Raw genomic sequence first — 14612 nt, 5'->3', positions numbered from 1 at the left:
ACCCGAGTTTATTAAAAAACCACTAATAAAAAACATTAACAAACATATTGTGTATAACGTGTACCCGTTAAAGTGAAAGGGGTTATAAATAAAGTAAGATGTCAGAATTTCATATCATCATCATCATCATCAGGATTTGAACCCTTAGTCGTATACTTTGGTGCATAGGACACTGCATTTTTGAACGAAATTAAACGGATCTCAATCATCACAAGATGGTGCAGTGACCAGTCTTACGCTTTGAGTTCCAGTCCAGGGACAATGAAATATTTCAGTGGAACACAACCTTAAAAACAAATGTTTCATGTCGTGAGGGGTGAGGAGGGTTAAAAGAAGATTATTTGGTTATGCGAAAAAGTTAAAAATATTAAGATTTAAAAATAAAAAATTGAATTACTATTTTTACCACAAAAATAATGCTTCAAATATGAATTTTACTACAAAATAATATTTTGATGTAAGTGCACGTGTCGGTAGGTATCCTAAAAATAATAAATGGACATTATTTTCTTTCAATTGGGGATTTACTGTTTAAAAGAAAAGCATTATATATTATATAGGATAATATACTATTATATTTTTATGTAATAAGCGGCCAATCTGGAAGATAGTGATCTATTTTAGTTTTATGTTGATAAGCGTTTGGGGAGAATAGTGTTGACCCGTCACATGACATTTTCCTACTAAAATCAATCTCTTTGCTTTTAGAGCTATGCTAGTGTATGGTGACAATGGGGTAGGTATTATTAGGTGTTACCATCAGTTATATCTGTTTTTTTACAAATTTGATAATGACCACTTAAAGTAAAACAAAATGGTTAAGTTATACTGCATTTGGAAGAAATATTTCTGTTTGCTTTTACGTTACGTAGTTTTTTTTATTATTTGAAAACATTTTATTTATGAACGCTTACGGATAACATTTATTAAACAAAACATTTTTTCTTTTTAAAATTCACATTTTATTGTTATTGTCGTTTTAAAAATGTCTTTTGTTTAGTTTTGTCTGGTAGTTAATTGTTTGATTTCAGTCCTTGGTTTATTAGTCTCGACTGTCCTTGTCTCGTTTTAGAATTTTTTATATGATATTTTCGTATTGTGTCCAAGTTTACTACATTTTTTTTCAAGTTTTTATTTTTCAAACAATATTTTGAGTTTGTCCAAATTTTTGTAGACAAGGACTGGATTCAACTCCCTAGGGAGCTGTTTATATTAAAATATTACAACAGAGATGAAGAACATTTAAGAGAATGTAATATGGAAGTCTAGGCATCTACAGGGCTTATGACCTGTCAATGGCTGGTTTAAGTGGCCACTTTACACACTGTGTAACATTCACCATTCTGCCTATATTTAAACATCCATATTCCTTCAATTCTTTCATCTGTTGATGTTTGTGAAGTTAAAGAGCTGAAACCTTTATTTATGCGGGTGAGATTCATCTAATTGAATTATTTCACCTACATACTAGGCAACGCCTGTTGCCAACAGAAATAATTGAAGGAATATGGATGTTCAACTGTTATGAATAAATTTTAAGGATTCTAGTTGAAAAAGTTTGATCATTATTTTTTTGGATTACAAGCCTTCAAAATGTAATGTTAAGTATACGAACGTGAGCATTTTCTACACCTGTTCTGTTCACCTTCAATCTAGGGAAATAATACATTGTTGGTATATTGATGAAACTCTTTGAATGCGTTATTGACTATTTTGTTGATGAATAATCAGTCATCAAAGAAATATTTCTGTACAATTTTTTTTTATTATGTCCATGTGTAAATAATACACAGTGTGTAAATATATTATATATCGCTTCTTCTTGATGACAGTTATCACCGGAGGTCACTGCTGTCATATAAAAAAAAAAACATATTAAATTTAAAGCTTAAGGGTTGGTTCTAAATGTGTGGTCACCCTTTTCTAGGATCACCTTTTTCTATCAATCTAAGGAAAGTAGACGCCCCCTCCACCTATTATCATCTCACTTCGCTTAAGGGTAATGTGTGCTTGGAAAAAGTGATGACGTCACAAAAAAAAACTGTCTGTGTATTAGTAGGCGTTATAAAATTTGATGTACAAGGTATTTTTAAGTTTTGCGTTATTTAGTTTTATGTCAACTTTAATGATGGTTTAACACTGAATTTCACTGTTCCTGGACTGTCACCTGAAACGTAACACTGATAACCTTACTTTCATGTAACAGATGATCGAGATACGCTGTATTTGGTTTAGTAATGTGAATAAGAGTTTGATGCTGGGCTGATGAGCTGTCAAGGCTGGGAGCTTAGACGGTCCCAATAGGCCCTGCACACTACTGTGGGTTGCCTAAATGCGCTCTTCGTAGTGAGCTTAGGTCTTGGCCGTCATGGGCCAGGAAGCAGAGTGTAGTGCTCTAGTGAAAACCCCCGGGTCGGCACCATGCGAAGGAACTAATAAAAGGGTTATCGCAAAGTTTTGCTTTTAACCTGTGGGCTCCATAGCCAATAATCAATGACATACACGTATTAAATTAGATCACCCGAAATAAACTAATAACCAACGATGCAATGTCATCATTTCCTATCGAATCCAATACATCCGTATTTTATTTTATTTTATTTTATTTTATTTTATTATAATTTTTTTTGTATAATGCAACTCTTATAGTATTGCACGTTAAACCAGGAGCATTGTTCTGCAGGACATTCACACCGTCCCTACCATGAAGAAATGAACTACAAAAGAAACGTCGTCTATAAAGAGACCACAGGACTCAACGCCAGTCAGTCAGCCCGTTCAGTTAGTCAGCCCAACAGGTTATGTTCACTTCAGACCAGCTCGACGTAGTCACACAGTTTCAGCATGTAGTTCAAGTGCAGCTGCGTCAACTCCTCATCGCCTTAATACTCGTGTTACATAATTCATAATTTATTTGCCATGTACTAAATAAACGTCAAACATCAACCTCGTGACTTCTCTGTCAATCTCTAACTGGGGTAGAAACTGCATCCCTCCACTATTTAAATCCTACAGACCTAATAAAGCTCAGCCGAAATCAAGTGAGGGTTATCACCAGAGCCCACCCAGGGCACTGCAGATTATACAAACACCTTGCTAGAATGAACCTTTCCGAAACTTCTAGATGTAGGTTCTGCAGTGCAGATGAGGAAACACTTATACACATTCAATGTGAATGTGATGCTTTACATCATAAAAGGAGCCACTGGTTAAAACTGAGGATGTTAAAGAGCTCGTCCCTTACCTAATAGCCCGATCTTTACGGATCTAGGCTTAGAGGGGAAGATTTAGCAAGATGTAAACTCTCGCCTATTTACACACTAGCCAGGCTCTTTATAGACCTGGGCGTGGAGAGCGAGAACTATTCACGGGGACCCGCCACAATAGATCTTCACAGGTCGCAGTGACGTCAGAAGCTTGTATAGCACTGACCCCTACTACCATCACGAACAATAAAAATAAGAATATTGGTTTGATGATGATGGTGAAATCAAGAAGTGAGATTGATATTTTATTTTTAAATTATTTACAAATTACTATTAACAGTATATAATTCCTTCTTTTCTTTATAGTATTAAACGATGCTGACGTATTAAGTACCCAATAAGCCTGTTGTATTTTATTTCCGTAATAAAAAACAGTATTTTGGGTTTAGGGCGTGAAATTATTCTAAACAAGTGTCATTAGTTGAGTCGGGGGAAAGTTTGGTGAGAAAATTTTTCGTCCATCTTGTCAACTAAATGTACCGTGTAATGGCGGCTCAAGACAGCTCAGGTGAAATATAATCTTTCAAGTTTTTCGTCAAAGGATTCGCATTTTTTTCATTATCTTCCGGCGATTAAAAAAGAATTGGATTACAAAAACGAGAAGGGTAGGAATTAGAGAAAATAATGATAACCTGAAAGAAAAGTAATGATATTTTTATAAAGCAAAATATGTTTTGCGTCTTTAATACAACTCAGTGAAACATAGTATTTCACGTGTATTTTGTTTTTTCTTTTTTTTTTTTTTTTGGGATTTTTACAGCTATTACATAAACAAAATAAGTAGAAAAATATTGACAATGCTAAAGATAATTTTAAAAATCCACGGTAAATATAATCACACATAATATATAAGAAAAGAAGTTTCGTAATTGTATTTGTGTGACGTTTGTATTCATGTGTATGTGAATGTGTGTATGCGTGAATGAATGAGGGAGAGGATACATGTGCGTGTGGGAATGAATGATTGAGAGGGTGCGTGCGTGTGGGTGCGTAAGTATAAAAAAATAATTGTTTAAAACTTGTAATTGTATTAAAAATGGTACAATAAAAAGCTTAGTAAAAAGTTAGAAACCTTTTTGTTAAAATTCAAATCAGATTTCAACAGAAAGGGAAACCATTTGTGAGAAAGAAATTTGGAAGTCTAGGCATTTACAGGGCTTATGACCTGTCATTGGCTGGTTTAAGTGGCCACTTTACACACTGTGTAACATTGTAGAATTCACTACCTGGTGATAAAAGAAGAATAAAAATTGGAAAATTGTTTTCAGCCGGATGAATCTCACCCATGTGAAAAAGGTTTCAGCTCTTTTATTTCACAAAAGTCAACAGAGTTAAGGAAATATGGATGTTCAAATATTCACCATTCTTCTTTTCCAGGTAGTTAATTCAACAATGTTACACAGTGTGTAAAGTGGCCACTTAAACCAGCCAATGACAGGTCATAAGCCCTGTAAATGCCTAGACTTCCTTATTCTCTTCTCAAAAATGTTTTTCCCTCTCTGTTGAAATAAATTTAGATATTTTACTTATTTATCCATTTCAAATTTGATTTGCCAACATATTAAACAATTTACTATGGCTTTTTAGGTAGTGCTTGTGTTAAACAATAATTATTAAAAATAAAAATGTAAAATACGAGTAACTTAAAATAAAAATAATTACGAATGATACAATAATTTTAATAAAAAATATATTATTAGATACTCAGATATTTCGGAAAACATCGCAATTTCTTCGGTTTTACAAAGCGAGACTTCTCTTTGTGGATAAACCTCAAAACCTCGCTACTTGCAATGTACCAATACCCCATAATAAGTTGTATATTTTTAGCATATTGAATTTCCAAAGGGCATAAACAAGACAGGATATGTACTAGAGTATAATGTCCGTACTCTAGCATAGGAGTACCACAAGGCGGGTGGGCTGTAAGTAATAATGTTATATAAACATGAAGTCATGTTTGATATTACACAAGATCAGTGGACCTGAAAATTTGGTGACCCGGTTAGGAGAAAATTGACATTTTCAGGACATGAAAACTCGCTCACACCAAAACTATCAAAGACCACTCACCAAACAAATCCATTTAACAAATGCACAGCATTATTAAGAGGACTTGCCGTGCCAGACATTTTTGATGAATAGGTATTTGAACATTGTTTTTATGTCACTATCTCGCAAATGCCTTCTCTGTGCGAAAAAGACAACTGCGCATCAGGCGAACTGTGTATGGAACCGATTATGCGCAGTTTACCATCATATTTAAGTATCCATAATAATGTTTTACGGTAACTTTATTTACTGAAAAACAAAAAAATAATTACTTTTTCTTTTAAATCATTGCCATCATTTGTATTTTTCTTCAAATATAAAAAAAATAATTAATAAATCGAGCCCAGCGCCAGCAATGAGCCAAGGAATCAACCAATTATTTCAACGTATTTCTTTATACAAATAAGTGTACCATACTTTAAACATTTTAAATCCAGTTGCGGGATTTTTCTCCTAGAGAAAACTTGCAGATTCTGAATTTGGAAAACAGCATTTCAAACATTATTTCTTAAGCACTATTTTTCTTAGAGATGATGCGGGGTTAATACATTCAAAATATAGTGTACTTATTTGTATGAAAAAATAAGCTGGAATAATCGGCTAGTTTCTTGGCTCACCGCTGGCGCTGGGCGCGCTTTATTAAAATTTATATTTATATTACGATAAAAATACAAACGGTGGAAATGATTTGAAATCAATGTTAATTATTTATTTGTTTTTCTGTAAATAAAGTTACAATAAAACATTATTGTAGTTAGTCAAATATAATGGTAAGCTAAGCATAATCGCTTCTATACACGGTTCGCCCCTGGAACATAGCCTTTAAAATCGCGGTTCTGGGCCGCGATTATAAAGACTAAATACAGTAAAGATTTTTTCCTATTTGGTCTGGGTGTTATGATGTATTACAATCATATCCTCTCTTTCAAATATCTTATTTTTAAAATATGATGATGTGTCTATGCGAGTTTTGAGTATTATTAGTATTTTTTTAGTGTTCAATAAATAAACAAATAAACTGATGAGAGTATTCGGTTTCAGGTTGTATAGCAGATATGCATTTGGCGCGGGTTCTGATGCGTTGGGCACTTCTGGCCGCGTGCGGAGCCTTGGCCGCCCCCCGCGGGGGGCTGGACATGGGGCCCCCGCTAGATCTGCAGGCTATTGATGCTCCGCCCCCGGATCCGGTAATTATAATCACGTATTTTTTTATTTTAGTCTTTGCCCGGTGGATAAATAATACGTTTTTTTCAAAGGAATAACTCGGTAAGCTACTATTTTAGAGGCTTGTCAGCAGGTGGGAAAGATAGGATATGGAAGGAACCTTTGAAAATTTCACCATAACACCTTGATTTTTTTATTTTTTTTTGTTACAATATATTTAAGAGGTAAAACAGAGTATTAAAAAGTAAAGCATAATTACATAGCAATGAAATACAAATTAAAAGTAAAAATAGTAAACAAAAAATCCCACATAGGCATGGCCTGTTCGTGGGTATACAATAAAATGTCAATAATTTTTTCTCCCATAATAAATAGACAGTTATAACATTTGTGTGCAACAAAAGAAAGAGAAAATAAAATATTCTTTAAAAGATTAAATGGTATTTTTTTACAGTAATTAAAAGGAAATAAAAAATATTAAAAAAAAATTAAAACATTACTTATTATTAAGGGGCAACAAAATATATCATAGAAAAAATGAGTTCATATTTTTAGATTGTATCCAGGATAGTGCGTGTTTTTTAAAAGAAGGAAAATTTTGAAGGTTTTGAATTAATGAAATATTATCAGTAAAAAAAAATTAAAAAATTTTGGGCCTATAAAATATGCATGTCTCTGTGCGAGCCTCGTTTTTCAATGTGGTATTTCTAACACACGATTCTTTTTTTGACTTGATCTATTTGAATTACTTGGAAATAAATTTTGGTTCTTAAATATATATTTCAAATTTATTGATTGATTTGGTGTTTATTTTGTAGAACTCCATATTTAGAAATCAAACACTGATTTGAGTCTACTGAACACTCCCTCAATTATGATTAATGTACATGCTATAGTTCATAAGATTATTTTTATTTTCTACTTAAGTACCTTGAATTATATAACTATATAAGGACATTCAATCCAAATGATCTTCACATTCGTTTGAAAATGCCCTAATAAGGCGAAACAATTGTCACGAAGTTTTTATTTTTATATGTTTATATTTGTAAAAATAAAATAATGTATTCAGTAGACTCAAATCAGTGTTTGATTTCTAATTATAAGTTTATAAATTTTAAACATTGAAAACAATATATTTGTCTAAGGTCTAAAAGTTTAGCTTCTTGGAACAATTGGAAAGATGGAAAAGTGCGATTTTTGTGAAGCATTATTATTGATATAAAATTTTGAACAGTTTCGAATGGTTTAATATGGTTGTTGTAAGTAATTTCATAGTTGGCTGTCTAACCAACTGCGTCACGGCGCCAGTGTGTGAACCAGAAATTATAATGGACTCAGTATTTATGTATATATATAAATATATACATAAATACTGAGTCCATTATAATTTCTATAACTGCACGTTGCATTTGTACAGAAAATTTCTCGCTGGTGATGATTATTTGGGAGAGTTGCTGGGTGTACATTTTTTTTTTTTTTTATTTATTTGGATAACCAACAGCTATAATTATCTCATATTTATATAACAAAACAAATAACAAATAAGCCAATTACAGGTTTTCACAAGTAGCATCACAGTAAGAGATTCTCGAACATAAAATGAATAGTAATTAAATGCAAACTTAAAAGAAAAGAAAAAAATACTACGAGTTATTTCGAAAGCAAACGCCGCACGTTATTAAGATTATTTTCAAATAAATCTATGTTAAATGATTTATTTATTACATTAAAATTATTAAAAGTTCGCCATAAATATGAATTTTGCCTATAATTAGATGAAACAAGAGGTATGTGAAGAAGAGGGGGGGAGGGTTCAGTTACATCTTGAATGGTTTATGCTATGTATGTATATGTATCTCATGTAATGTATATGTTTGTGTATGTTTTATATGTAGACGCATGTAGTTATGTACATGTATGCGTTCATATTCATACTCCGCCATGATGCTGCAAAAAAAAAATCAAAATTAATACAACCTTCTGTCAAAGAGGATTGGCCTACTTTTTTTTTTTTTTTTTTGTTTATTTTTCCATACTGTTACATATTATGCATGTATTAAATTACATATTTTATACATTATATTTATTAAACATTAGAAGAGAAAAAGAGAAAAAATACATATTCTAAAAATAAACATAGCCTTAAATTTGGAAAAAATGCCCACAAAGACTTAAACGTCTGAGCGTGGGCCATTCCTTTTTTATTGTTTTTGGTGAATTTTTTGGTATACAAACACAAATATGACAATGCCATTAAAAAATCATACAGAAATAACAGGAAAATGACAAAAACAATGTAATTAAGACATCAAAGTTTAGAATATGCTGTTGTACGACTCTTTCACAATAGGTGTATATCTGTATTTTCCATGCTGATCCAAGTCCTCAAAGCCGCTTTAAACTTTGGAAGGGATTCTATATTTTGTATTTCCTTGGGTAGGAGATTAAAATATCTTGGACCAACATGGAAAGAGTGTCTCTGTGCGAACTTAGTTCTGCATCCTGGAACCGACAGTACACTTTCTGATCTGCTACTAGTCCTATTTAAATTATTGCCAAACAATTCCCTATTTTTGTGTACATATTTTAAGCATTGTAATAAATATAACGTTTTTAAATTAAGGAGTCCGCTCTCTATGTACAATTCGTTAATAGGAAATAGTCTATGCTTTTTGTACATTATCTTAACTATACTCTTCTGTGCGATTTCTACTGGGTGACTATGTGCGTCCAAAACTCCACCACTACTCGGTTAAAGTGTACAATCTGTTTCCACTATCTATAAGGACAATAAATAAGTTCTTACAATATAAAATTGCTATTAAGAAATGGATAGTGGAGGTGGGTTGCACACGGATCGATGAGTAGGTCAAGCCAAATAGGTTAAATGTGTGTACTGTTTATGAAATTTGGTTTATTGGTCTTTATAAATTGGTTATGTTTTTTATGATTATTTTAGTTTATATTGTTTATTATGTTAATGATAATTAGGTCATTAAGATAAATTACGTTTTTAAAATAATTATTATGTCATTTTTGTTAAATAACTAATTTAAGGCATGTTTCACTTTTTGTAAAATGTTTCCCTCGGCACGGGACACCCCACATTATTATGTATAAAAAAAGAATACAAACGATGTAAAAGTATAAATAAAAATATATATGTGTGCATGGATGACTCGGAGTATGCATTTGGTATTTTCATTTGTTACTAATAATAATTACCTCCATGGAAAACGCAAATGTAAGGTTTTTGCCGACGAAAAAACAGCTGCTTTATATTTTTTTAGTTAACATTATTTGTGTTAATTTTTTTCCAAATGAATAGAACAAGAGGACACAACAATAAAAAAATACAGCAAATTAGTAGAAAACTCACAACGTTTTCACCGTAGAAGGTGTTGAAAATGCTCAATTTCGTCAACATGAGATTCCAATTTGAAGTATTCTAATAAAATAAAATGATACATGTAACATAAAAGCAATTTATCGGCCATGTGGTGTAATGGTCTGCGCGTTTGCCTACCATGCGAGAGGTCTCGGGTTCGATTTCCGATATGCTTTAAATGAAATTTTTATTTAAAAGGGTGTTTTCACACCTGATTATTTTATAGTCCCTGGACTGGTACCTGAAGCGTAAGACTGCTTATCTTACCTTCATGTAACAAAAATGATCAAGATACGGCGTGATTGGTGTACCAATGCAGTGCCATATGCACCATAAGGTGCGGAAAGGGAATGATGATGATGAAAAGAAAACTGATTTTTTTTTTCGAATGAAGAACTCAATTTCGACCTTTGTTACCGTTTACATTTGAATGGAACGTCGTCACGAATCTTGAAGTCAAAATTGTCAAGGCCAAATGCCAAAAATTGTCGCGTTTTCGTTGAGACATATTTTTAAAGAATTTTATTTTGAAAATTGTAAATGAAAACACGTTTTCACAATATCCACATTGATTTTGAAAAAATAATTAATTTTTCTAAATTCATTTCACCTGTTTGTATCGGTATTCATTAGTATGGACACTCAAACATCAACGGTAACGAGGCAGCTGATAAACTGACAAGGCTAGGAGCTGAGACAGCCCCAATAGTCCCTAAATCCTACTGTGGGTTGCTTAATGTGCTCTTCGTAATGAGCTTAGGCCATGGGTCAGGAAGCAGAGTGTAATGCTTTGGCAAAAAGTACCTGGTCAGCGCCATGCGAAGGAACTGGTAAAAGCTCCTCCGTGGTGTAGTGGTCAAGACGCTTGACTCACACACGGAAGGTTCCGGGTTCGATTCCCGGTGAGAACACAAAAATTAAATGTGATTTTTCTCAAGCCTGGGTGTTCTGTGATGTAATTCACCACTGTAATTGGGCTTCCTGGCCTGTTGTGGTGCAAAAAAAAAGAAAAAAAGGGTAACTGCAAAGTTTTGCTATCGACCTAATAAAGCTCAACCTAAATTAAGTGGGGATTATCACTAGAGCCCGCCCAGGGCACTGCAAATTGAACAAACACCTTGCTAGAAAGAACCTTTCCGAAACTAACTTCTATATGTAGGTTCTGCAGTGCAGATAAGGAAACACCTATGTACATTCTATGTAAAATGTGATGTTTTTCCCAACGCTGGCTCATGCAGCAAACTTCCGTCGTCATCACCAAAGACCTTAATTTTTACTGGGCACGGAGCTATGAGAAGTTACCTATATAGGTTTAAATTAAGGAATGATGACTATTGTCCATGCGACGATATTTCTTCACAGAGTATCGAACATCTATTATTTCAGTGCCCATGTTTCCAGTTTACAACGCCATAATCTTGAAGCAGAATGCAGGAAAGATGAAATGTCTTTAACAGATATCCACACTGTCGTTAAAAGTAGTTATCACGCGATATTGTTCTTGGGCTTTGCAACAGTAGTGATTGGACTCATAAAAGTAATTTACCAAAATCAGTGATCGAACATCCCATTTCCAAAACAAAGATAAACAAAAACGATTTTTTTCTTAGTATCTTAGCCTTGTACATGACACGTAAGGCTACTAAATACAAAGGTGCAAATATATATTAAAAAAATAATAAGAGAATGTGATGTTTTACATCATATAAGACACTGGTTAAACCTGAGGATGTTAAAAATCTCACCACCTACCTAATAGCCCGACACTTGACGGATCTGGGCATGGAGGGGGAAATTTAGCAAAATGTAAACTCTCGCCTTCTACGCAGTAGCCTGGCTCTTTATAGACCTGGGGTTGGAGGGCAAGAACTATTCACGGGGACCCGTCACAACAGATCTCCACAGGTCGTAGTGACGTCAGGAGCTTGCATATAACTGACTAATTTAATTGAAAGTTAGGAAAGACCATATTAGTGAACTAGTAAAACGAATTAGAAAATGTACATACATATTTATTATATTAAGGAATATTTTAAAAATCAATAATTTAAAAATAGCTTATTACTCAATTGTACAATCTTTGTTACAATATGGTATCGTGGGGTGGGGTGGTTCATACGCCAATATATTAAACTCTTTTAAAATAGTACAAAGAATAATTATTAAAGTAATTCTAAATAAACCCTTAAAATTCAATACGGAAAGTCTTTTTTAAATATTTAAGGTTCATACAGTAGACACTCTTTATAAAATAAATTATATTATACAAATATATAAAAAACTAAAATAAAATAAAGGAGTTTGAGACGAATAAGTCACTGAGATACCAATATAATATTAAAATTCTTAAATTCCACACAAGTCATGGTCAAATAGCTTTGTCTTCAAAGGTGTAAAAAATTATAATAATCTTCCCAATGAACTAAAAACTATTAAAAATAATATATCAATAAATAAATTTAAAGTAAATCTAAAGAAATTTTTTGAACACGTGTAAAAACTACATTAAATTTTAATTAGTATGAATGTATTATTGTTTTATGTTTTTTCTTTATATATCCAATGTTTTTTCTTTTTATATCCTATGTTTTTATTTTTTTCTCATGTACTCGTATTTAAAATTATATAAACTCTTATAATAAACAACTACAACAGTGTAAGTAACTCTCCAAGCACAAGAGTTAGTCTCTTTTTTGGAGAGTTACAGTGATAACATTTACTAGATGTGTAAAAGTAGATATGTATAGAATTTTTGAAAAACATGTACCTTTTATGAAATTTACTCATAAAAAAAAATAATAAAATTCAAAATGTATGTACCAATGTTCTTATGTACTAACATTTATTGAAATATTTGACCACAAAGTTAATGCTTTAAATATTAATTATATTATATTATGTATGTTTACAGGAAACTTTCGGTTACCTCCTTCCCCGCCTCGCCGCCAAGTACCGCCCCTCCCTGCAGTGGGGAGGGGTGGCCGACCCCCGACTCTACATTCTCACTGAAATGGAAAACATGCAGGTCTGTGTTGTCGTTCTTTTTTGGACTATTAACTAACTCCAGTCTCCATTAACACTAACACACTAATTAGTGGGAGAATAATAAATTGTATGCGTTCTTTGTGGTTTGGTGGAGTAACAAATTTACGATTGATTCAATACCCAGGTACGTATAAAATGACGCATTGTGAGTAAGTTCATTAATGCGGGAAACTGGATACAAAAAAATGTTTTCTTACCAATTTAAAAAAAAAAATCTATTTAATTATTATTCTAGAATTGGTTGATTGCGTCTGTCACTAATTGGTACTTGTGCATAGGAATTTGAACCTTTTTATTGTGGTTTCAAAGATGGGTCGCGATCATTTTTGCCTGTTAAAACTTGGCAAATTCCTGTTTTGTTTGGGTCCCCCTCATTTATAACTGCGAAGGTTCGGATGGACTGAACACGTACAAAGAATGCCAAAAGCGCTAGTACCTAAGATAATCATTGCTGGACATCCAGAGGGTTAAAGTAGGATTGAAATATACAAGCTGAGGTGGTAGACGACGTCAAAAAAGATACAGCACAGCTTCCACAAATTGCAAATTAAAAAAGTGAACAGACAGAGTTGGAGGCAAAAGTTGAAGGAGGCCAAGGATTTGGGTTGTAATGCCATCGAAGAAGAAGAAGTAGAAGAAGCGATTTTGAACATTGACGTTAGTTAGTATAATAATATCTGGATAGAATTTTATGTAAGAACATTATGAAGCGTAAGTTTTAATGAATTCCAAGCCGGAATACGAAAATATTCCAGTCCATAGAAGTAATTATCCAGAGTATTGATTAAATAAAATGTATTTTTGACCACAAAGTTAATGCTTTAAATATGTCACTTTTCGTACAACGCAACAAGTAGCGACTTTTCGCCAGATTTGAGAATTAAATCACGTAATTAAATAAAATTTTAATTAAACCTCGAGATAGCAATTATCAAACCACTTTTGCCTCAGGGATTTACATTCTAAACGAGATCATGTTTGGGGTCATTATTGTGCCGTTATTGCGTCCATGTCTTTTTTTCCTTATCCGCATCTGATGGTGCATAGAACACTGCAATCTGAGCACAACCTGGTCATTTTTATTTTTTTCTTGAATTAATTCAAGGTTTAATTTACCAATTTAAAGCCCACGAAGTAAGCGAATTATCGATAACAAGCAATCTAATTTTCCACTCAAAATTATAATCATCATCGTTCTCGTTCCCGTTCATCATCGCTAATGGTGCATAAGGCACTGCATAGGTACACTAACTTGATGCTTTTTGTTACATGAACGTAAGATGATCAGTATTACGCTTCTGGTGCCTCTCCTGGAACCATGAAATCTGAGTCAAGCGTCTTAACTCTCCCTTCCCGGTTATGTGTAGCTAGGGCACATTGCATTTTATAACTTTAATATCTTTATAAATGTAATCATTTGGCCTCGTGTTGTAGTGGTTAGTGCATTTGCCTACCATGCAAGAGGTATCGGGTTCGATTCCCGACATGGTTGATAAAAGTTATTTGTTTAAAAAATGTGGTTTTACGGTAGAATATGTCATAATCCCTGGACAGGCACCAAAAACGTAAGACTCTTACGTTCATATAACAAAAATCTTACGTTCATATAACAAAAATGGTCAAGATGCGCTGCGATTTATATACCAATGCAGTGCCCTGTGCACCATTAGGTGCGGAAAGGAGATGATGATGAT

The 14612-nt window shown here is 33.0% G+C and overlaps 1 protein-coding gene across 1 annotated transcript in view; it reads left to right on the top strand.

Moving 5' to 3' along the window:
* Positions 1-14612, top strand: part of Dh44 (corticotropin-releasing diuretic hormone 44) — a 279701-nt gene that overhangs the window by 256059 nt on the left and 9030 nt on the right. The window contains exons 4-5 of the mRNA XM_088231369.1: positions 6360-6505; positions 12785-12898. Coding sequence (XP_088087495.1) covers positions 6374-6505; positions 12785-12898 — 246 coding nt within the window. The 5' untranslated portion in view covers positions 6360-6373. The remainder of the gene's footprint in view (positions 1-6359; positions 6506-12784; positions 12899-14612) is intronic.

Source organism: Micrasema longulum, unplaced genomic scaffold, assembly GCF_059751315.1.
Source record: "Micrasema longulum isolate JH-2025_06_02 unplaced genomic scaffold, ASM5975131v1 h1tg000877l, whole genome shotgun sequence".
In the NCBI taxonomy this organism is placed as follows: Eukaryota; Metazoa; Arthropoda; class Insecta; order Trichoptera; family Brachycentridae; genus Micrasema; species Micrasema longulum.
This window is presented reverse-complemented; position numbering and strand designations above follow the sequence as displayed.